The sequence below is a fragment of the Mus caroli genome, chromosome 8 (assembly GCF_900094665.2).
Source record: "Mus caroli chromosome 8, CAROLI_EIJ_v1.1, whole genome shotgun sequence".
NCBI classification, from domain to species: Eukaryota; Metazoa; Chordata; class Mammalia; order Rodentia; family Muridae; genus Mus; species Mus caroli.
Genome location: NC_034577.1, coordinates 39,566,085 through 39,587,876, shown reverse-complemented (window position 1 = coordinate 39,587,876; position 21,792 = coordinate 39,566,085). Strand labels below are relative to the sequence as shown.

The following is a 21,792-nucleotide window of genomic DNA, read 5'->3' as shown; positions in this document are numbered from 1 at the left end:
TTCCATTTTCGCGGACGTGCTGTGCGGGCTCGAACGTTCCCAGGGCCTCCAGTAGCGTGTTGGGAAATGGACTCTCCCGTTCCCACGGCAACGCGGCCTAACACGCGCCAGCGGCAGCTTGCGGAACTGTGCGGCGCGCGCCTCTGCTGCTGCGCTCTAGGCTCGAGCCCCGGCATAAGCGCGTAGCCTCGAGCTCTTCGGGCTCTGCTGTGGAGTGATCCCCGACCGGAGCAGGGTCCATCTGATCCTGGTTGTGGGATTAGGTGTCTTTTGGAGAGGTGACTCGGCCTCGCAGACATGGGTTTTCCTTAGCTACCTGCCTACTTCAAGCTACCTTTCCCTAGAGGGAATAACTTAGACAATCAGTCCATTTATTTTCTGCAGTTTCTCCCTTTTAGCCAAGCTTTTTTTTTTTTTTTTTTTTTTTTTTTTTTGGCGTAGAAAAAAATTTATTGAGTAAATTGCAAGGATGCAGTTGACAGGGCTATAACAGAGGAACCTTCTTAGCCAAACTTTTTGAAGGGAACTTGCCATATTCTACTTGGGTAGAATCCCACGATTTTCGTGTCTACGTGATTATAAACCAAGATGTATGCCTTTTAAAGTCTGTTTTCCTACTTCTACCTGACCAGAAGGAGAGGGTTGCAAAAAAACATTGCGTAAATGTGTGAATGAATACTTTGTAAGTTTTACTTAAGAGTTTAATGTCGGGACAAAGTTGAAGGCACTGGCCGCAAGCGCTGAGGCGACAATGGTAGAAAACTAAAGGGGCTTTGTCATTCAAGTCGCTCCGGAGGTTAGGGCAGAGGTTCCCTGATTCCAGGAGTTCCATTCCAGACTGGGCAGCTTTGCCTCAAGAATGTGGTGAAGGGGATTGAAACTCAGTTCGTGGTTCCTAGCTGTGCAGCTGTCAGTTCACTGGGGAAAATAAAGGGTGCCAAACCACGGATGTAAGATGACTGTTAATGAAGCTTGGGAAGGTGTTAAAGCTGAGAATCTCCAGGAGAAGAGACCAAATCCATGACTGTCCAATTAAAGCAAGCTGTGTGTTGGGATGTGCCCGTACTAGCCTGCTGGCTGTCTCTAAGAGGAGATTAAGAGAGCAACCCTTGCGGCATCCTCATTAGGTCCTTTTTATACTGTTCACCTGACTGAGAGAGTTGGCTATTATACATTGTAAAAACAAAACCAAAGAACAATGAAAGGGAAGGAACAAGGTTACATCATGTGAATCGGGTAGCAAGTTTAGTGTTGGTTGAAAGACATTTTGCAGTTTACATCCTATCTAAGAAACAGGGATCAATCCTTAATTACAAATAGAAATCTCAACTTGGCAGCACTTAACGCAGGACAAACAGGAACGTATTCTTTAACTACAAATAGAAACCTTAGCCTGTACAGGACAAATAGGAGCTTATTCTTAACTGTCTTAACTGGAAACAAATCTTTAACCTGCAAAGTATATTGTTCCTAGTTTGGTCTCACAAAAGCTATGCACAGGCCTATCTGATGGGGCAACCAACCAACCAATCCAGAGACTTAAAATAATGGCAAATAAATAGTTTGATATTTAATAATCATTCTTTTCTTTAAAAATGATTTCCTGTAGTTTTCAGTGTAAAGTAGGATTTTGCTGCAAAAGAAGATCTAAGAACCTTTTCGAAGTTACCACCCCAAGGAGCAACCATGCCGATAGAAGGTGGGAAAACAGATATGGAGAGGATTGGCCTCTTCAGTGAGATGGAATACATCACTGTGGGCGACAAATATGTGTCACCATTTAATCGTGAGTATCTTTGGTATTTTAAAATACTTGAATAGCATATATTTCCAATACAAAGATTTTAATTACATACATATTGTCTTAGTTAGGGTTTTACTGCTGTGAACAGACACCATGACCAAGGCAATTTTTATAAGGACAACATTTAATTGGGGCTGGCTTACTGGCCCATTATCATCAAGGTGGGAGCATGTCAACATCTAGGCAGGCATGGTGCAGGGGCAGCTGAGAGTTCTACTTCTTGTTACAAAGACAAACAGGAGAAGACTGACTTCTAGGCAGCTAGGGTGAGGGTCTTAAAGCCCACACCCAGGATGACACACTTTCTCCAACAAGGCCACACCTCCTACTAGTACACTCCCTAGGCCAACCATATTCAAGCCATCACACACGCGAGCGCGCGCGCGCACACACACACACACACACACACACACACACACACAGAAAGAGAGAGAGAGAGAGCCTCCAGAGTGCTGAGATCAAAGGTGTGTGCCAACCATGCCTGGCAGTATTTATTTTTTTAATGGTACATATTTTAGAGCATTGAGTTCTATCATATATTGTGACAACTTGCGTTAGTGCAGCAGACTTAGGAAGAACTTAGTTTCTTAAGAGTGGGAAGCTCATTTTACAGGGCTTCTTTACTTTCATTTATTAAAAAAAACTTTTAAGATTTGATTATTTATTTTTATTTTATGTGTATGAGTATATTGCCTGCATGTATATCTTTGGATCATATATATGCATTATGCCTGGGGAGGCCGGAAGAGGGTGTTGGTTCTCCTGGAACTGGAGTTACAGATGACGGTTAGCTTCCATGTGGGTGTGAGGAAACAAGAGCTCCTAACCACTTGAGCCATCTCTCTGGCCCCAGCTTTGTTTACTCTTCATGGGTAATTTTATTTCCTTCCATTGGTAACTTTCTTCTAGAGTAGTGGACGTTCAGCTGTGTAATTTTTTTTATTTGTTTATTTAATGTGTATTTGGCCACATGTATGTATGTGTGCCAAATGTGTACTTGGGGTCCTTGAAGGTCTAAAGGGGAAATCAGATTTCCTGGATGCCGAAGTTCTGGGATCTGAATTCAGGTTCTCTGACAGAATAAATGTGGTTTTCCTCTGAGCCATCTCTCTAGGGACCCGAGTGTAAAAAATCGTTTGACTCCATGAAGGGTATCCACTATCACTCATCTGAAAAACACACTGCCAACTGAACATCTGAAAGATTGCTTTATCAAGAAAAGCCGTAATAAGAAATCTAAAATTAACCCAGTGTGGTGGCCCATTAAAGTAATCCTAGTACCTGGGAGGTTGGAGGCAGGAGGATTGGGAGTTTCAGGTCAGCCTGGACTGTGGGACAACCCGTCTAAAGACCAAAGAAACATAAATATATACCTTCAAGTCTCAGCTAAGGTTTTGTGTATCAAAAAATCATCTGATATAGAAACATGCCCAAAGCAAATGATCAACTAGAAAAACAAGGTATAGAATAAAGTATGTATTGTGCTAAGCATTAACAGAGGAAAAAGTGGTATACAGTATCCATGGCCGTATCTGCACGTTCTCTGGGCCACACAGTATCATTACCCATGAAAGGAAAGTGGGTAATGGAGCACAGCAAAAACGACTCATTCGGGGGGTTACACGGCAGACTGTGAGGTGACGTGTACAACCTCTTTTTTTTTTTTTTTTTAAATGTAAGTTAACAAGAGACAGGTGGATCAGTATGATTCTAAGGCCGCTGTAGTCTACATTTGAAAATCCAGGCTGGCCAAGGATGCATAGTGAGACCTGCTTCAAACAAACAAATAAACAAAATGCAAAACAAACAGAAACCAAAAACTGGTCTACTAAAAACAAACAGAAATTTAAATGAACAAAATCGAATTCACATTTCAGTAGCTACAGGTGTACACTTACAAAAACAAAACAAAACAAAAACAAAAAACCCTCTTTGCTGTTAGGAAGTTAAGGCCTTCAAGATTCAAATTATGAAAATCTACATATTCACAAAAAAGCAACCTTTAAACAAATTTCTGGACTATTTTGTTGTGCAAATATGACAGTTGAAAGTTTAAGGTCTAGGCAGCTGTTGGGCTGTTTCATGTGTTTGTTTACAAAGTACGTGCTGGGAACATTCTGAGCTCTTCGTGAACATGGGCCCAGAAGCAGAGACAGGTAGGGTTCCTCTGTGTAGGGTGTGTAATACTTCACCCCAGTTCTGCGTGGTGCTGCGTGCCTGTAATCCTGGCTTCTTCCAGAAGCAGAGGCAGACAGGTTCAAGGCCAGTCTGATCTACAGCGTGAGTTCCCGGAGTGCTGGGGCTACACAGAGAAACGCCGTCTCCAAAACAAAATAAAACAAAAAACAAACAATAAAAAACCCAGCAACAATAACAACAAAAAACAGATGAGTTTAAAAACACAACAACAACAAAAACCAGACAAAACCTCACTTCAGCCCAAATGTTCAAATGTTTTCAAGAAAACTTCTTAGATTTTATATCACAGTTGCCCGGCGTGCAGAGTTTTTAGTGGTTTACCAGTGCAAACGTTTAATTGGCTCATCGTTTTTTGTTTTAATTCACTTTAATTAGGATTGAAGTCAAGATTATAATGCTCTTTATCTTTGAAGGACCCTTTAATGAGGCTGCAAGCAAAAATAGACAGATCCTACCGGGGGGAACCAAAGAAATGTCCAGTCTCCAGGCAGGATACTTTGATTCCCAGTTTGCAAGGATTTTTGAAGGGGAAGGCTATGTGAATTTGAATCAAGTGAGGAGACGGTATATGCTGGCAGAATCCAAAAAGAACCTAGGCAAAGCTTTCATCCCTAGTAGCGGAGAGAAAAAGCCGTAAGTACTGTGGGGAATGTCTTACCAGTCTGCTTCGACTTTCTCTAACTCAAAGTAGATGCTTTCCTGTAGGATCCAGTTTTTAACTATGAATGGCTTCTGTGGAGACAGTTATTTTGGGTGATGCAAACTGATAGGTAATTTTAAATAGATCTTTATCATATTTTTCTTTTACTCTCTGGGTCACTGGTGTCTATTGTTTCATATAATAAAAATATAACTAAGTAATAAAGTTACTCTTTTTTTCAAAAAATTTGCAAAAGTAATAATGGGGAAAATGCCTAGGAAAATGCTATTTATGCTTTGTGTATTTTTCTGCTTATAAAAATTATAAATAAGTAATCCCAGCACTTGCGAGGCAGAGGCAGGCAGATTTCTGAGTTCGAGGCCGGCCTGGTCTACAGAGTGATTTCCAGGACAGCCAGGGCTACACAGAGAAACCCTGACTCGAAAACCCAATATATATATATATATATATGAATGTGAAGATGTGAAGTGAAGGGAAACCCTTTTTAAACAAAGAAAAGAATTTATTATGGTTAAATTATTTTTAAATACCTGGACAATTATAGTGATTTACCAGTAGTTGGATTATGCCAGCTGTCGATGTAAAAATTTCTTATTTTTTCCTTTCCATTAAGCCATAAGACGCTAGTCTATAATATAACAAAGATTTAAAATACGATTTTTCAGCCACCAAACCCAGACACTATTGCATATGCCAGCAAGATTTTCCTGATATAGCTATCTCGTATGAGGCTATGCCAGTGCCTGGCAAATACATAAATGGATGCTCTCAGTCATCTATAGGATGGAACACAGGGCCCCCAATGGAGGAGCTAGAGAAAGTACCCAAGGAGCTGAAGGGGTCTGTAACCCTATAGGTGGAACAACAATATGAACTAACCAGTACCCCCCAGAGCTCATGCCTCTAGCTGCATATGTAGCAGAAGATGGCCTAGTTGGCCATCATTGGAAAGAGAGGCCCCTAGGTCTTGCAAACTTTATATGCCCCAGTACAGGGGAACACCAGTGCCAAGATGTGGGAGTGGGTGGGTGGGGAGCAGGGCGGGGGGAGGGTATAGGGAACTTTCGGGATAGCATTTGAAGTAAATAAAGAAAATATCTAATAAAGAAAAGATATAAAAAATAAATAAAATATGATTTTTCATTCCCACTTGATAAGTTTGATTTAGTTTAGGATTTATGGTAGGTGAGGACTGACCAAAGTCTAACTTCCTGCTTAATTACTTGAACTTTGTGAAACTTCATTTCTATAGTTCAGATTTCTATCTAGCAGGTACTCTTTCATAAATATAGTATTTTCTTAATTGAGAAATTAATATAATTTGTTTTAATCATATTTGTTCTTCCCCTTCCCCTCTTCCGTTTCTCCACACCTTCACCCCAGCCTTGTGTCCCCTTTTCCTTTCTAAATAACCTGAGGAGTTCAATTTGTGCTGTTCATATACTCCTGGGTGGGGGGGCATCCCCTGGAGCATGGTGAACCCACTGGGGCCACACCCTTAAAGAAAACCAACTCTCCCTTCCCAGGAGGCATTGCCTGTCCATAGCTTCTAAGTTAGGGGGAGCCCGTCAGCCTCATCCCCTTCGGTGCCACCATGTTACTAGCTGGATCTTGCAAGGGACTTGTACAGATAGCCACAAATACTTTTGAGTTTAGGAGTAAAGTGGTCCTGTCATGTCCAGAAACGCTTTTTGCTCTGGTCCTCCCCACCTCTAACGCTTACAGTCTTATTACCCTCTATTCTGAAGTGATCCCTGAGCCCTGTGGTGAGGGGGTGCTTCCTTCCAGATGACTAGCCCTCATAGTACCAAAGGGGCTATGTAGCCTACTAAGGTCAAGAAGTCATCAACAGACTCATCCAGCTGTGAACTGTAGTAATGAGCAGTGCGGCAAGCTATGCCCATAGGTACAACAGTGACATGAATCCACAGGGGTAACCAACTGATTTCCAGTTGATTCAAGGCCCCTTCACTCCACAGGAGGAAACACATGTTTGGTACAGTAAATCTTCCAAGATTTCTGCTTTTTTCAATCCTTTAAAATAAACTTGTGGGCTGGAGAGATGGCTCAGCAGTTAAAGAGTACCGACTGCTCTTCCAGAGGTCCTGAGTTCAATTCCCAGCAGCCACATGGTGGCTCACAACCATCTGTAATGGGATCTGATGTCCTCTTCTGGTGTATCTGAAAACAACTACAGTGTACTCATATACATAAAATAAAATGAATAAATCTTAAAAAAATAAAATAAACTTGTGGTGATGTATATAACATAGAATTTGACATTTTAATATCTTCCTTTAAAAAAAAAAACCTCCAAATGGCATTGAAGAAGTGGATTAGGAAGCTATTATGGAACAATTGGTGGCCCTGTCCCATTCTTCAGTGCTCAGATAAAACCCAGGGACAAATATCAGCCACCGGGGAAGAATTTATATACCAACCCAGGAAAAAAAGGAACTGGATATGGGTAAGATATTCCTAGTACCTTTGTGTAATTTGTTATGAATTTACAACATCACCTGAGCTCTCATTCATCATTACCTACGCCTTTTTTGTTTTAGCTATGCCAATGTTACCATAGGCAAGCAGCTTTCACATTCTTCTGACTTATACGATGCAGCGAGACAGAGTTATAAGGTAAAATCATATGTCTTGAACGTTTCAACCTTTATTTGTTCAACTTTGAAAATTAACTCACAATAAAATTTTATTTTGTTCTGTCTCTTTTGATCTCTTGGGTATCTGCATGTTGATAGCAACATTCTAAGCCAGCAGTTAGTAAAACAAATACTGTCTGATAAAACATAGCCATGGTCTAGTAAACACAGGAGTCTTAAACATTTTTATGTGGGGCTGGAGAGATGACTCAGTGGTTAAGAGCACTGGCTGCTCTTCCAAAGGACCCAGCTTTGAGTCCCAGCTCCCACATAGCAGTTCACAACCACCTGTTACTCTGGTTCCAGGGGATTCAGTGCCCTCTTCTGGCCTTTGTTGACAACAGGCATGCAAGTGGTTAACAGACAAACATGTATAGCAAAACACCAATGCACATAATATTTTTAAATTGCATTTTAATAGCAGGCTTTAGAATCATATAAGTGTTAGCATTTCTGATGCAAAGGCCACACAGCAGGTCAGCGTAATCAGAAGTCTTTGAGCTTGGTAGTTTATAACCTGAATGGATTCCCATGAAAATTAAAATTTAAGAAATAGTGTCCAAAGGATACACATAATAGTTAAAAGACCACTGCTCCAGTGTGGACAAAGAAAGGCAGATGGCTAAGAACTCTCAAAGTTCTACAGGGAAACAGAGGACACAAAGCAGAAGACGCCGAGGGGAGTGAGGACCCAGAGAGCTACGGGATGTAGGCTTAGGCTCTCCCTTGCTGCGTTAAGACATGGGTAGCAGCTTGGGGAGTGAGGGCCTTATGTATAAACTTACCACTCCCAGGTCCCACACCAGCACTAAGGGACATCAGCTGAGGAATTCAGGGGTAAAAACCTGGAGGTGGGAACTGAAGCAAAACCCGATGCTGCGATGCTGCGTATTGGCTTGCTTAGCTTGTTTTTTTTAGAGCACGCAGGAGCAGCAGCAAGGGCGCTTCCAGATCTGTCACCAATTAAAATGTAGTACAGACTTGCCTACTGGCAGTCTTGTCTTTGTAATTGAAGAAAACCTGTTTTCTTTCCATGTAAGATACTTTGATCATGTTTTCTCCTCCCACAATTCCTCCACGATCAACCTTACCTTCCTACCCATCCACCTTTATGTTCTCCCTTTTTTTTGTTGTTTTTTGTTTTTTGTTTTTTGTTTGTTTGTTTTTCAGGACAGGGTTTCTCTGTGTAGCCCTGGCTGTCCTGGAACTCACTNTGTAGACCAGGCTGGCCTCGAACTCAGAAATCCGCCTGCCTCTACCTCCCGAGTGCTGGGATTAAAGGNGTGCGCCACCACGCCGGGCTTGTTCTCTCTTTTTAAAACAGTGGCTCTGAACCTGTGGTTTGAGACCTCTTTAAGGTCACATGACAGATATCCTGCATATCAGATATTTACTTTACAATTCATAAGTATAGCAAAATCACAGTTATGAAGTAGTAACAAAATAATTTTATGGTTTGGAGGGTCACCACAACATGAGGAACTATATTAAAGGGTCCCAGCATTAGGATGAGAAATCACTGCTTTAAAAGAAACATTAAAACACACACACACAAAAATCTAAGAAAACACACATACACACCTCACAAACGGACAAAAATGGAGATCAAAATAAACAAGCAAAAGACCAATAAGACAAAAAGTACCTAAGCAAAGCAAAATGAGACAAAAGACCACTGAGCTCATTTTGTGTTGGTGGGCAGTTCCAGGGCGCGGAGCCTGTCCTGGTTAACAAACCCAGTGAGACCCCACTGGAGAAAACTGGCTTTATTTTTACTAGTAGGCATCAAATGTGATAGCTTTTAGGTTATGGGTGGGAGGCCATGTCTACCTCCCCCACTCACTGCTGGAACCCCATCTGGGTTGAACCTATGCAGGACTTAATGCATACTCTCACAGTATCTCGGTTCATGTGAGCATCAGCCTTGTTGTGTCTGGAAGCCACTGTTTCCTTGGAGGCATCCATCATCTCTGGCTCTTACAGTCTTTCTTCCTCCTCTTCCTCATAGATCCCTGAGCTTTGACAGGAGGGAGGGCTTTGGTGAAACATTTCATTTAAGACTGAGTACTCCAGAGTCTCTCACTCTTTGCACACCTTCCTGCTGTGCATATCTGTTTTAATTATATACTGCAAGAAGAAACTTCTCTGATGAGGGCTGAATGAAGCACTGATCTATAAGTATAAGAATACATCATTAAGAGTCATTTAACTGTTATATTCCTTTAGCAGAATTAATACTGTTGGGTTTTCTTTAGGCGAATGACCTATCTAGATTCTTAGTCACTTTGGCTGTGTCAGGTGTGGATTACATCGCATCGAGTGCTCTCTCTTTGAATCCAATCAGAAAGTGGTTGATTCCTCTCAAAACATCTGCGCCACAATTGTATCCATATATTTTGGAGCAGATTGTTGTTATAGGTCATGGGGTATGTAGTTGGGAGATGAAGACTTAGGGATGAAGAGCTATTGATCCTCCTCCCATAGCATGCAGAGAGCCTTCCAGAATCGTGACCATTTAGCGGAGTAACACTTGTAGTTAGACACCAGCTTGACGTCTTAGTTTTTGATGACAATAGAGCCTTACCATCATGTCATGGAGAGTAACATATATAGTCTTATCAATAATAGCCTGTATTGTTTAAGGTTTTTCATGGGACTCCTTGGATCAACATCTTACAAGATTTTCATTTCTGGTACCGGAGAGTTCGGTAGCATAAGATGTCTAGTTGGGGCTTTGTTTTCCCTGTTATTTTTGGTTCTGTTTTTTAGATTCCTTTCCTATCTGTCTGAATTTTAGGAAGCATCTATAGTAGTAGGTTCCTATATGGCTTTTCAAATGGCCTTTGGCGTTAGTTGTCTCTCCCCTTCTCCCTTACCCCTCACTTCCATGCCTTTCCCTATTTAATCCTCCTGTTCTAACCCCTCCCCCATCTCTCCATAACAATATATTCTATCTCCTCTTCCTTGAGAGCTCCTCTCCTTTCTGCTGGTTCCTTACTAGGCACATAACCTCAGTGGTTATTCAGATTGTACCATACGTATAAATGGCTTAAAAGCTATCGTTCACATAGAAGAAAAACACATATTTGTCTTTTTGGGTTACCTCCCTTGGGATGATTTGTTTTTTTGTTTTTTTGTTTTTTTCTGGTTCTAGCCATTTACCTGAGAATTTCACATTGCTTAGCAGATGAATAATATTCCATTATATACATGTACCACATTCTCATTGTTGATTCATCAGTTGATAAACGTCATGGGTGTTTCCAATTTTTGGCTATTGTGAATAGAACAGCAGTGAACGTGGCTGAGCAAGTTTCCTTGGGGTAGGATAAAGCGTCATTTGGTAAATGTCCAAGAGCAGTAAAGATGGGTCTTGAGGTAGATTGAGTCCCAGCTTCCTGGGGAATGGCCACACTGTGTCCCATAACTTGCACTCCTCTTATAATGGATGAGGGCTCCTCTCGATCCACATCCTCACCAGCATGAGATGCCATTTGTTTTGTTGATCTTGGCCATTCTGACTGGTGTAAGATGGCATCTCAGACTAATTTTAATTTCTGTCTCCCTGGTGACTGAGGATGTTAAAAATTTAAGTTCTCCAGCCATTTGTCTTTTGAGAACTCTATGCTTAGTTCTTTCCCAATTTTTCAGTTGGCTTATTTGTTTTCTTGATGTTCAGGTTTTATACTATTATGTATATCTTTTAGATACTAATTCTTTAATAGATTTATAATTGGCAAAAGTCTTTTCCCATTCTGTAGACTGCTGCTTTGCCCCATGATCATGTCCATTGCTGAACAGAGAGATTTTAGCTTCATGAGGTCTTATTTATTATTAATTATTGTTCTTGGTGGCTATGCTGTCAATGTTCTGTTCAGAATGTCCTTTTCTGTGCCAAAAATTTAAGTCTATCCTGTTTTTCTCTTTTATCAGATTCAGTGCATATAGTTTTACATTGAGGTCCTTGATCCACTTGGAGTTAAATTTTGTGCAGGGTGATAAATATGATCTGTTTGTATTCTTCTACATACAGCCAACCCATTTGCCCACCATTTGTTGAAGAAGCTGTCTTTTCTTCATTGTGTACTTTTGACTTCTTTGTTAAAAATCAAATGTTTATAGGTGTGTGGAATTATGTCTGGATCTTCAATTTGATTCCATTGATCGATGTGCCTGTCTTTATGCTACTTTACTTGATAGAGGCATTTTCTCCACCAAGAGTACCTCTTTCCATATGATCCTCGCTTGTGTCAAGTTGAGATAAATCTAGCCAGCACAGCCTACTAATGTCTTCTCTTGAGTACTTTGATCTCATTTAAATTGTTCCCATTCAGTTTGTTAAATGATGAAATATCAAATCTCATGTGTGTAAGAATGTAAAACATCAATATTTTATCTTTCTAAATCGTATTTCACAATCTTTTTGCTGTTCTTCCAAGAACTAGCAATTTTAAATTTAGTTCTTACACATAGAAAGGATTGTAATATAAGACTGAAAAAATAACTTCTGTTTTGCTTGAGTATTATGTAGCTAGAAATTCTATAATATAAAAATGTTATAATGTAAGCACTAAGTATTTTTTTGTGCTTAGAACTAAAAACTGATATTTGCTAAGGGCCAACCATGTGCCAAATGCTTTCTCTACATAATCTCATTTGATCTTTAACAACATCAAGGGGAAATAGAATTCTCATTACATTCAAAGATGTGACACCAAAGGTCAGCATTTTCCTTTAATTCTTGAAAAATGCTAAAAAAGTAGGAAGGAGCCAGGATTGGACTTGGAGACCAAGCCTTTCCTTCTTGCTGTGCAGGACTGCAGTGAGGACTTGTTCAGGTGACAGACTGTTAAATCTCAAGTAACTTCTGTCCAAAGTGAAGGTTGTGCTTACTCATCAGCAAGCATGCTCCCTCCCTCCCTCCCTCCCTCCCTCCCTCCCTCCCTCTCTCTCTCCCTCCTTCCCTCCCTCCTTTCCTTCCTTTCTTCCTTCCCTTCCCTTCCTCCTTCCCTCCCTCCCTCCCTCCCCTTTTTTCTTTCTCTTCCTTCTTCCCTCTCTCCCTTGTTACCTCCTTCCTTCCTTTATCCTCCTCCTCCACTTTTTAAACCATAGAAGTTAAACATAAGGGAATGTTTTCAATAGCACACCCAGTGCCGTGTGTTTTAGAATCTGCACGTGGACAGCTGATTTAAAAGGTGATTTTGGTCTTGGTCTTGAATTGTGTCTAACTTTGAAACTCTTCAATTCACAGAAAGAAAGTGAAGAGCACCATCGACTAATCAAAGGGTCACCTTTCAAGCTGCATCTTCACCCGAAGGACTATTTTGATAGTAACCCTTACTTTTTAGAGCACCATTTACCTCCACTTAGGAGAGAAGAAAAGAAGGAAGTGTCTTTCAAGCCCTTTAAGCCCTCCTCTCCTGGTAAAAAGGTAAAAACTTTTGGGATGAGAAGTAACTGAGCATTATAAAGAAACACAATCTCAAGCAGTGTGTGTGTGTGTGTGTGTGTGAGTATGGGGGCAGATTCTGTTTGTAATCCCCAGCCTTCTGTATTTGAAGCACAAGGATTTTGGGATTCAAGTCTAGCCTAGGCTATGTAGCAAGGCCAGAGGAAATGAGGAAATAGAGGATGCTGGGGGCAGGGAGAACCTGTGTTTTGCTGTCATCTCATTGAAGTGCCCATGTAGCCTTTCTTTGTGTGATGATTTACAAGATCCTATAAGGCCACAAAGCATTCTGGGGAGATGGCTATGATGACCTCCAGTTGGACCCCTAGCACCCAGGCAAAGCTCAGCCTGGCAGCATGCACGTGTAACTTTGGTAATAGGTGTAGGGCAGAGGGAGGAGGCAGGCTGATCCGGAGGGCCTTGCTGGCCAGCCAGGGCAGCCAAGATTGAGCTCCAAATTTAGAGAGCTCCCTGTCTCAAACACGTAAGGTGGCACGTGGAAGAGGAAGGCACCTAATATCAATGTCTGACCCCCACATGCCCATGCACTGACAAGCACAGCTGTACACATGAGTGCATGCATGCATACCCACCCCCGAGGAGCCACAAAGCATGACTGGAATGAGAAAGGTGTTACAGTGAAGCAATTGCTGTTTGCTTCAGATGTGCTTGAATTTCCAATGAAGTTTTGAAAGCCATCCTGTAAATTTTGAAACAATGAAAATAATTGTCTCCTGCTGCTTCTTTCAGAAGCTTCTTAGTGGTGAGCATAAAAACAAAAGTGCTTTGACTATTTATGAACATAGTTGAACCTTGACCTTTCTGTTTCTGGCAGATCCTTTTCATCTTGCTGTAGACTCTACAAGGATGCGTGTATTTTTGTCCTTTGTACCTTTGTACCTTTTCTAGTTGTTGCATCTATGAATATGTATGCATGAGCATCGTGTACATGCAGGTGGAGGGCACTAGAGGGTATGGGGTCCCTGGACATAGAGTTCCAGAGAGTTGTGAGCCACCCAGTATAGGTGCTGGGAACAGAACCTAGGTCCTCTGCAAAAGCAGCCAGTGTTCTTAACCACTGAGCCATCTCTCTAGCCCCCAAAGGTTATCTTTATAAAGTAAAAATTTTCACTTTTGAGAATATATTTCTTAATTTATATTCCAGCTGACTGGTCTATCTGCTCGTTTCTTCTGTATCACTTTTAGTTGCTTTTATACTTAAGGTTAGGGAGTCTAATCTTTTCTTGCTTCTCCACAACCTTGAGATTAAGAGTCTCATGCTCTGCCAACTGAGGGTTAAAAATACAGATTTTACTTAATGATGATACCTTAGAGCGATGTCACCTAATAGATTATGTGTTTAATTTTATAAAGTTTGGAGAACCGAGACTAAAAAGGATGATTTTAAGATTGAACATTTATTAGAGATGATGGCTATCTCAGAAATGCCTTTGCAAATTAAAACTGATGATGCCCAGGCATATGCATCCATTAGAATACAACAATATTTTTTAGACATTATGGCATAAAACCTGATTCTGGGACAGCTTCACAGAAAGTGTCCTCACTTGGTCCATCATCACAGACTACTCCAGTCCGGACTTCAGTTAAGCCCTCACCTTTCTCAGCATGCAGAGACCAGACAACAAATGCCATAGCTAATTGTCTTAAGACAATTAAGGGTGGGGGCAAAAGAAAAGTGACACCTCAAATCAACAAGAAACAATTTAAATTCTAAATAACTTAAGCCTTAATTGTGAGACTGTAAGTATCTATTCTCCACCTCCCTGGAGACCTGAGAAGGAATAAATATTATCTAAGTAGGAGGTGCAGGCAAGCAGCTTCCAAGCGTTAGAGAAAGTTGGCTGTCTGCATAGTTACCCCAACATTTCTCTGAGTTGTAGGAGCATCTGCCGTATGGCCCAGGATATCTGACAGACTTTTCTGTGAAACAGGAATCATGATATACTTGCCTATCTTTTTCTTGCACAGTTGTTCGGTTGACTTCCCTGCATCCATGTGTGTCCAGTTGAAGTGGTTGAATCAAGGGCAGTTTTGCCACATTTGAAGGAAACCCCATAAGGAGATTCTTTGACGCTCATCATCTTTGAAGCAGAAAGGGGTGCTGGCGAGAGCTGATGTTTCAAGTTTAAAAAACCATAAAATAATAACACATCTTAAAATGTCATAAGTAGGTTTCTGAAGACCATCTCTCTAGTATATTTGAATTAGACAAAATTGCTTGTTACTAGCTATTTCTTATCTGTTCAACCTAGGGAGCATATCTCTGTTAACTAGTCTAGTGTTTAACATGACCATGACTTTGATTGTCTTACTGCTAACTTGCATTTCTTAATTATGCTAAACAGTTTATAATAGCAGCCCTTAAAAGGATTGGAACTTAACGCTGCATTCTAAAGAATCACTTAGGTACAATGGCTCAAATAGGAGTTGAAATATATATACATATTATGCTGTAGCAAAATATAACCTCAAATTTGCATCAAGATACAAGGATTTATATCAATGTGAGGTTTTTGGCTTGTTAGTATTCTTTGGTTTAAAAGTAGATTCAATAATCTACCTTCCCCCATTATTCTTATATTATTCCTATATTCCCCCTTCTTTTCATCCCTTCTCCCTTTTCTCCCCTAATAGATAAGAGAGAAAGGAGGATAGAGGGGGAAAAAAGAGAGAAAAAGGAATTCCTGAATCTAACCTCCCTTATTATTTCCTCCCTGACCAAGACCATTAGCAATATGTAACCAACTCTCCTGAAACAGTAAACATGCATCACCCATAGTACACCCATGCAGAATACATCTACTCCATCTTCTGCAAATGACGCATAGATCTCTTCAAATTGTTTCCTGTTGATTTGAGGTGTCACTTTTCTTTTGCCCCCACCCCACCCCCAAATTGGCATAATAGCCAAGTCGGTCTTAAGACAATTAGCTATGGCATTTGTTGTCTGGTCTCTGCATGCTGAGAAAGGTGAGGGCTTAACTGAAGTCCGGACTGGAGCAGTCTGTGATGATGGACCAAGTGAGGACACCAGCTTTCTGTGAAGCTGTCCCAGAATCAGGTTTTATGCCATAATGTCTAAAAAATATTGTTGTATTCTAATGGATGCATATGCCTGGGCATCATCAGTTTTAATTTGCAAAGGCATTTCTGAGATAGCCATCATCTCTAATAAATGTTCAATCTTAAAATCATCCTTTTTTAGAATTTAAGGCAAACGCCTGTTGGAATTCTGAGCATGCATCAGTAGTATTGTGCGTCAACGTGTGTACATATCTCAGTTCTCCAAACTCTATAAAACCAAACACATAATCTATTGTGTGACATCGCTCTAAGGTATCATCAATAAGTAAAATCTGTATTTTTAACCCTCAGTCAGTAAAGCATGAGACTTTTAATCTCAAGGTTGTCAATTCTAGCCCTAGATACCATATGTTGAAATAATTTTATGGGGGAGGAGGGTTCCTGCCCCACTCTAGCCCATTTAGCTCTGGAATAAAAGACACAGAAACCTGGTATTTTAATTAACAAGCTGTAGGTCTAGACTGGGCAGGTTCTGAGCTATACAACTCTACATCCCAGACACAGGCCCCATGTTACTCTGTGTTTGAGTTTTGCCTGGTTTGCTTTATTCCATGTATGTGCTCAGGGCAAGCTTCTCTTGGCCACATGCTCATGGTTCATCTGCCGCATGGTTGACTTTCTTCTTCCTCTCCTCTTCATAGTCCCTCCCCGAGACTACCTTATAATCTCAAGTCTCTTCTTCCTCTCTCTCCTGCCCAGGCGTAGGTGCTAGCCTCTTATTATCTAATCCGAGATTATTGGGGAGCATTCTTTGCACCACATTGGTTAAAACAATGCCCATGCCCAGACCGCAGACTGATTTGGGGGCACAGAACTCAGCATCGAATATACAGTGCACAGGATCAACCCCAACATATCACTTTAGTGGTTCTTAGTTCAAAATGACCAATGGCCCGACCGAAGTCTTTAAAGGATTCTCAAACTTCCTTCTTGAATCTCACAATCCAGGCCTCCATCCTTTGCATTGCTCTCAAAATTCTTATCTTCCAAGCTCCCACAGAACAGCCTACTGATTTCTCATCACTCAACAGCCTTTCCAACTCTAAGTTCCAAAATACTTTCCATATTTCTTTCCCCAAAACATGGTCAGGTCTGTCACAGCAATAGCCCACTATCCTGGTACCAATTTCTGTCTTATTTAGGATTATTATTGCTATGATGACACACCATGATGAAAGCAACTTGGGAAGGAAAAGGTTTATATCAGTCTACAAATCCATTGCTGAGGGAAGTCAGGCCAGGAGATTAAAGGGCCTGGAGGCAGAAACTGGAGCAGAAGTCATGGAGGAGAGCTGCTTACTGTGATGCTCAGACCACTTTCTTATATACACTCAGACCACTAGCCCAGGGATGGTACCAGTCATTGATCAAGAGAATGTCCATCATGCTTCCCTTTGGGCCAATCTTATGAGGCATTTCCATGATTAAGATTGCTTCTTCCCAGATGACTCTACCTTGAGTTTAATTGACATAAAAACTAGCCAGCACAGTATCCCCTTTGTAGAATGACCTGTTCAAGGATGTCTTGGATATTTACGTTTCAGCTAATAGTGCACACTAGTGTTAGTTCTTTCATGAGATGCTTCCCAAGGATGCCTGAACATTCTGTGATAACAATGAAATAAAGAATTTGAAAACAGAAAGCTATGCTGGTTAATTAAAAATATACATATAATACTTTGAGAAAAAGTATATATATATATATATATATATATATATATATATATATATAAAACTACTCTCTAGTTTTAATCTACATATATTTGGCTTTAAATATTACAAGCAAAAGGACTCTTAATTAAATGGATTATAATTTCACAGAATGAATTGGTTTGCTTGCTCTTTTTTTTTTCCTTCTTCTCATTACATTACTGTGGATCAAACCCAGGTGTTTACCCTCTATAGGCAAATTCTCTGCCCTTGAGCTATATCCCTATATTCTTTCTTCCTCCTCCCCTAACTATTACCCACCAGCACTAGTTAATAGAAGCCCAGGTAGGCTTCAAAATGAGGATTTTAATCCTTGGCTCTTGGTTGAAATTACAGCCATATATCACCACATAAAATTATCTCAGTGATTATATAACATAAAGATAAACATCCTGTCAAGTCAGTTTAACATGTCCAAGTGATTTCAGGTCTATATCACATAGGTAGAACATGTTTGCATGAACTTCTTTTACTAGACACAGTTTCTGTGCTCCATCTATGACCATGCTATTTCTTTGGGTGGGGGGATTGTTAATGCCAAGTTCCCTATCCCCTTCCATAGAGAAATATAGCTTATGTTTGTCTCATTCCTTCATCAATAGGCTTACTAAATTACTGATTGATAGCCTGATAAAAGTTGCTATAAAACATCAATGGTTGGTAACAGCATTGAATATTATCTTCCACAAACATTTCCATCATTTTTTTTTATAGAAAACTACTAGCATTACAATGATTGGATCCTATATAATTAGCAGCAGAGAGACAGACCCTTTGCTGGGGTTTGAACAGAATGAATAACTTTCTTTAAATGTAAAACCAACTCCATCAGCTAGAGAAGTATATAGGAACTTCGTGACTGTGTAATTTTGTAGAGGCATTTTACAAACTGATATTGAGTTATCTTGCTTATAGGCTGGTGGAATGAAAGCAGGGGCATTTGACCCTTACCCAGCACACTCAGCTGACCCTTATGTGGTCAAAGTGGGAAAGGCGATTCCTTCGAAAGGTGAAAGGGTTTTCCACCCACCCAATGGACCAAAAAGCAGACCTGTTGAAAGTATAATGGCGCTGAATGTCAAAAGGTAGGCTTAGCTTATGTTCAGTCTGTAAACCGAGAAAGATTATTTCTACCTTTTTGATGCCCTAACCAGTACAGATGGCTGTGAGCTGCCTGTCTGGGGGCTCTGCTGGGTCCTTTGCAAAGCCAGCAGCTTCTCTAAGTCTTTGGTCTTTTCCAGTTCTATTGTACATAGTTTTAAAAAGGAAGAGCTGAGCACAGGGGCTGGAGAGAGAGCTCAGTGCTTAAAAGCATGGGCTGCTGCTCTCCTAGAGAACCTGGACTGGATTCCCAGAACCCGCCTGGTGGCTCACAACCACCTGCAACTCCTGATCCAGCAGATCTGAAGCCTTCTTCTGGCCTCTGCACGTACCACATGGTTCATACATGCAGGCAAAACAGTCATACACATAAAACCTTAAAAACAAGGCAATGTCAGCATATTATAGATTGTTACCTCTGTTATGGAAGGTATTCATTATGAGTCACTTGAGACTCCTTGGATATTATGTAGACAGTAACGTTAACTATTATTCAGCAATTATATGGAATCCTAACGACCCTTGAAAGTTCTGTCCCAGTATCCACCTGTAAAATTAAGATATATTCTAGATAATTAAAATATAAGTACATATAAAAATATGTGTATATTGTCAAATGCTGTCTAGTTCACAGTGTTTTGGTAAGAAGAGCTGGAGTCTGTGTGGCCATACCTGCTATGTGGTCCTTCTTCTTTATTTAAATGCATTCTTTGCTTCAGTCACGTGAAATCCATGGTATATCAACTGTTATTTAGTCTGCCTGCTACATTGCTAATGAGATGGTTCGTCTGCTTCCCTCCTGCTTCCTACTGGTTTTCCCTACAGTCTTGGCTGATCTCCCCAGGCAAAGCTTCTACTGCAGCTCTCTATAGAACTGGTCTGTTGCGGATTATTATTGTGTTACACCTTACATTATAGGTATTTGCTCATGCAGCTGTATGATTCTTATATTATTAGACAAGATGTTAAGCTCGTAGTTATTTCTTGTTTTTAAACATCAGCGGCATTAACTACAGAAGACTATGTTTTCCTATTGCTTTTAACCCTGTGATTATTACATGTACATTTGTTTTAAATTTCATTGGAAATATTGCAATTGATGTCTTTCCCATGAACTCATCTTTTAAAATGTAACAATATTGCAATCACCTAGCATGTAGTACATGCAGATTTTATGTTAAATGATCATTTTTACAAATGCTAGATTTCAGTAGCTATAACATCACCAAGTGGTAAATAGAAGTGAAACCATGCAGTCTAGGCAGTCTCTGGCTTACAAGGCAGGGTCAAGATGAAAGGTCCTCATTAGATGCAATATGGACCTAATTCCAAGACTGTAGTTTGTATTGATTCTTCCTGTAGGTTCAGGTGAACAGGTTTTGGAGATGTATATTGTTGGTAATTGATAATGATGACAATGTATCATATATATATATACATATATATATACACACATCTGTATATGTATATATATATTATACACATATATAATATATCCATATAATGTCTATTCTTCAAAGTACTTTACAGTTTTGTAAAGTAAAATAGATTTAGCATTAACAGAATTAAAATACTCTGAAAGAATTAAAGCTGAGCCATTTCTCTAAGCAGCTTCTCCATACAGCCAGGTGATTCAGATACTCTGCATATTAGGGTAAATTTGTTATTTAAGCCACTGCGTTTAGGAATGATGGTCTGTGTGGGCCAGTTGGCAGAGCATTGATCTGGAAATAGGAGACATGGAACCCTTATTCTTTATCCTTTTAGCTTTATCCTCTGATAAGCCACCTGTCAGTGGCTCTGTCAGCCAACTTCATCTAATAGAACAGATAATGAGACCGGAATTTTCTCCTTCATACTTACCTTCAATTAGTTGGGATATTTTGTGGGGTTGTTAAGTTTTCTGTGGTCTCTTCTATCCATCAGCAAAGCTGAGAGAGTTCTCTGGTGCACTAGTAAGATGCTTAGAGCAGAGAAGCAGCAACTGACTGTTTTTCAGAAAACCCAGATGTTTATTGTATGTTAGTAGCTTTAAGCTTATTGAAGCCTCATTTTACGTGATCATAATCACCCTGAGTCCAGTTTCAAACCCTTCTATACTAATTTGAAAGCTAATAGACTCCTGGGTACTAGCAGTAAAATGTATTTCATAATTTTTTTCTGCTTCTTAGATTTTTCTAAGTATACCTGTTTTTAATTCAAAGTTGTTTTTTTTTTTTTTTTTTTTTTTTTTTTTTTTTTTTTTTTTTTTTTTTTTTTTTTTTTTTTTTTTTTTTTTTTTTTTAGTCGATGAGACTATTTTGCTTGTTGACTGGGGTTCCAAAGAGCTCTGTAACAGATTCCTTATCTGGAGTGTGTCAGGCCTCAAGTTTACTAGCACCACAGACAATTGCTGTAGGATTTTATGTCATAAAATAACACGAACATTTAAAGAATGTGAAGGTATAGTATCTAGACTAGTAAGATTAAATGCTCATTTCTTTTCTGATTTTAAGGGCATTAAACGTGAAGAACTACAAGAATGCCTCCTCAACCACGCTGGGAAAGCAGTTAGTCTTCTAGATCCTCTTGGTGGCTCAGAGAGTACACAATGTTCTGGAACAAATGGCTCCATAGCGGGTAAAGGAAATTTAAACACGAGGCTCAACTCTGATGTCCTTCCTGATCGTAATGCTGTTTAATAAATACTGTTGGCTAATGACGTAATCTGGGGTTGCTGACCTATATTCTTAGATTTACATTTTTCATTCTTTTTTTTATTAGATATTTTCTTTATTTACATTTCAAATGCTATCTCGAAAGTTCCCTATACCCCCTCCCTGCCCTGCTCCCATACCCACCCATTCCCACTTCTTGGCCCTGGCATTCCCCTGTACTGGGGCATATAAAGTTTGCACGACCAATGGGTCTCTCTTTCCACTGATGGCCGACTAGGCCATCTTCTGCTACATATGCAGCTAGAGACACGAGCTCTGGGGGTACTGGTTAGTTCATATTATTGTTCCACCTATAGGGTTGCAGACTCCTTCAGCTCCTTGGGTACTTTCTCTAGCTTCTCCATTGGGGGCCCTGTGTTCCATCCTATAGATGACTGTGAGCATCC

General features: G+C 40.2%; 1 protein-coding gene across 3 annotated transcripts; it reads left to right on the top strand.

Moving 5' to 3' along the window:
* The first annotated feature begins 98 nt into the window (after positions 1 to 98).
* Positions 99 to 21,395, top strand: C8H4orf47 (chromosome 8 C4orf47 homolog). Of its 3 annotated transcripts, none has more exons than XM_021170764.2 (8): positions 99 to 278; positions 1,610 to 1,786; positions 4,417 to 4,636; positions 6,994 to 7,131; positions 7,226 to 7,301; positions 12,573 to 12,752; positions 18,504 to 18,673; positions 21,185 to 21,395. In XM_021170764.2, exons 2-8 carry the CDS (start codon positions 1,687 to 1,689, stop codon positions 21,249 to 21,251), a joined length of 951 nt encoding a protein of 316 aa, XP_021026423.1. In that variant the 5' UTR covers positions 99 to 278; positions 1,610 to 1,686; the 3' UTR covers positions 21,252 to 21,395. The 3 variants fall into 3 exon arrangements, with proteins under 3 accessions (XP_021026423.1, XP_021026424.1, XP_029336683.1); XM_021170765.2 differs by lacking the exon at positions 99 to 278 and adding an exon at positions 548 to 682 and having other exon boundaries at positions 21,185 to 21,328; XM_029480823.1 differs by lacking the exons at positions 99 to 278; positions 4,417 to 4,636; positions 7,226 to 7,301 and having other exon boundaries at positions 1,706 to 1,786; positions 21,185 to 21,328.
* Positions 21,396 to 21,792: the final 397 nt, after the last annotated feature.

Coding starts and splice junctions, on each gene's coding strand:
- C8H4orf47 (XM_021170764.2), top strand. CDS start 1,687: ATGCCGATAGAAGGTGGGAAAACAGATATGGAGAGGATTGGCCTCTTC. Junction 1,787..4,416: donor ATATGTGTCACCATTTAATC/GTGAGTATCTTT, acceptor TTATCTTTGAAG/GACCCTTTAATGAGGCTGCA. Junction 7,302..12,572: donor CAGCGAGACAGAGTTATAAG/GTAAAATCATAT, acceptor TTCAATTCACAG/AAAGAAAGTGAAGAGCACCA.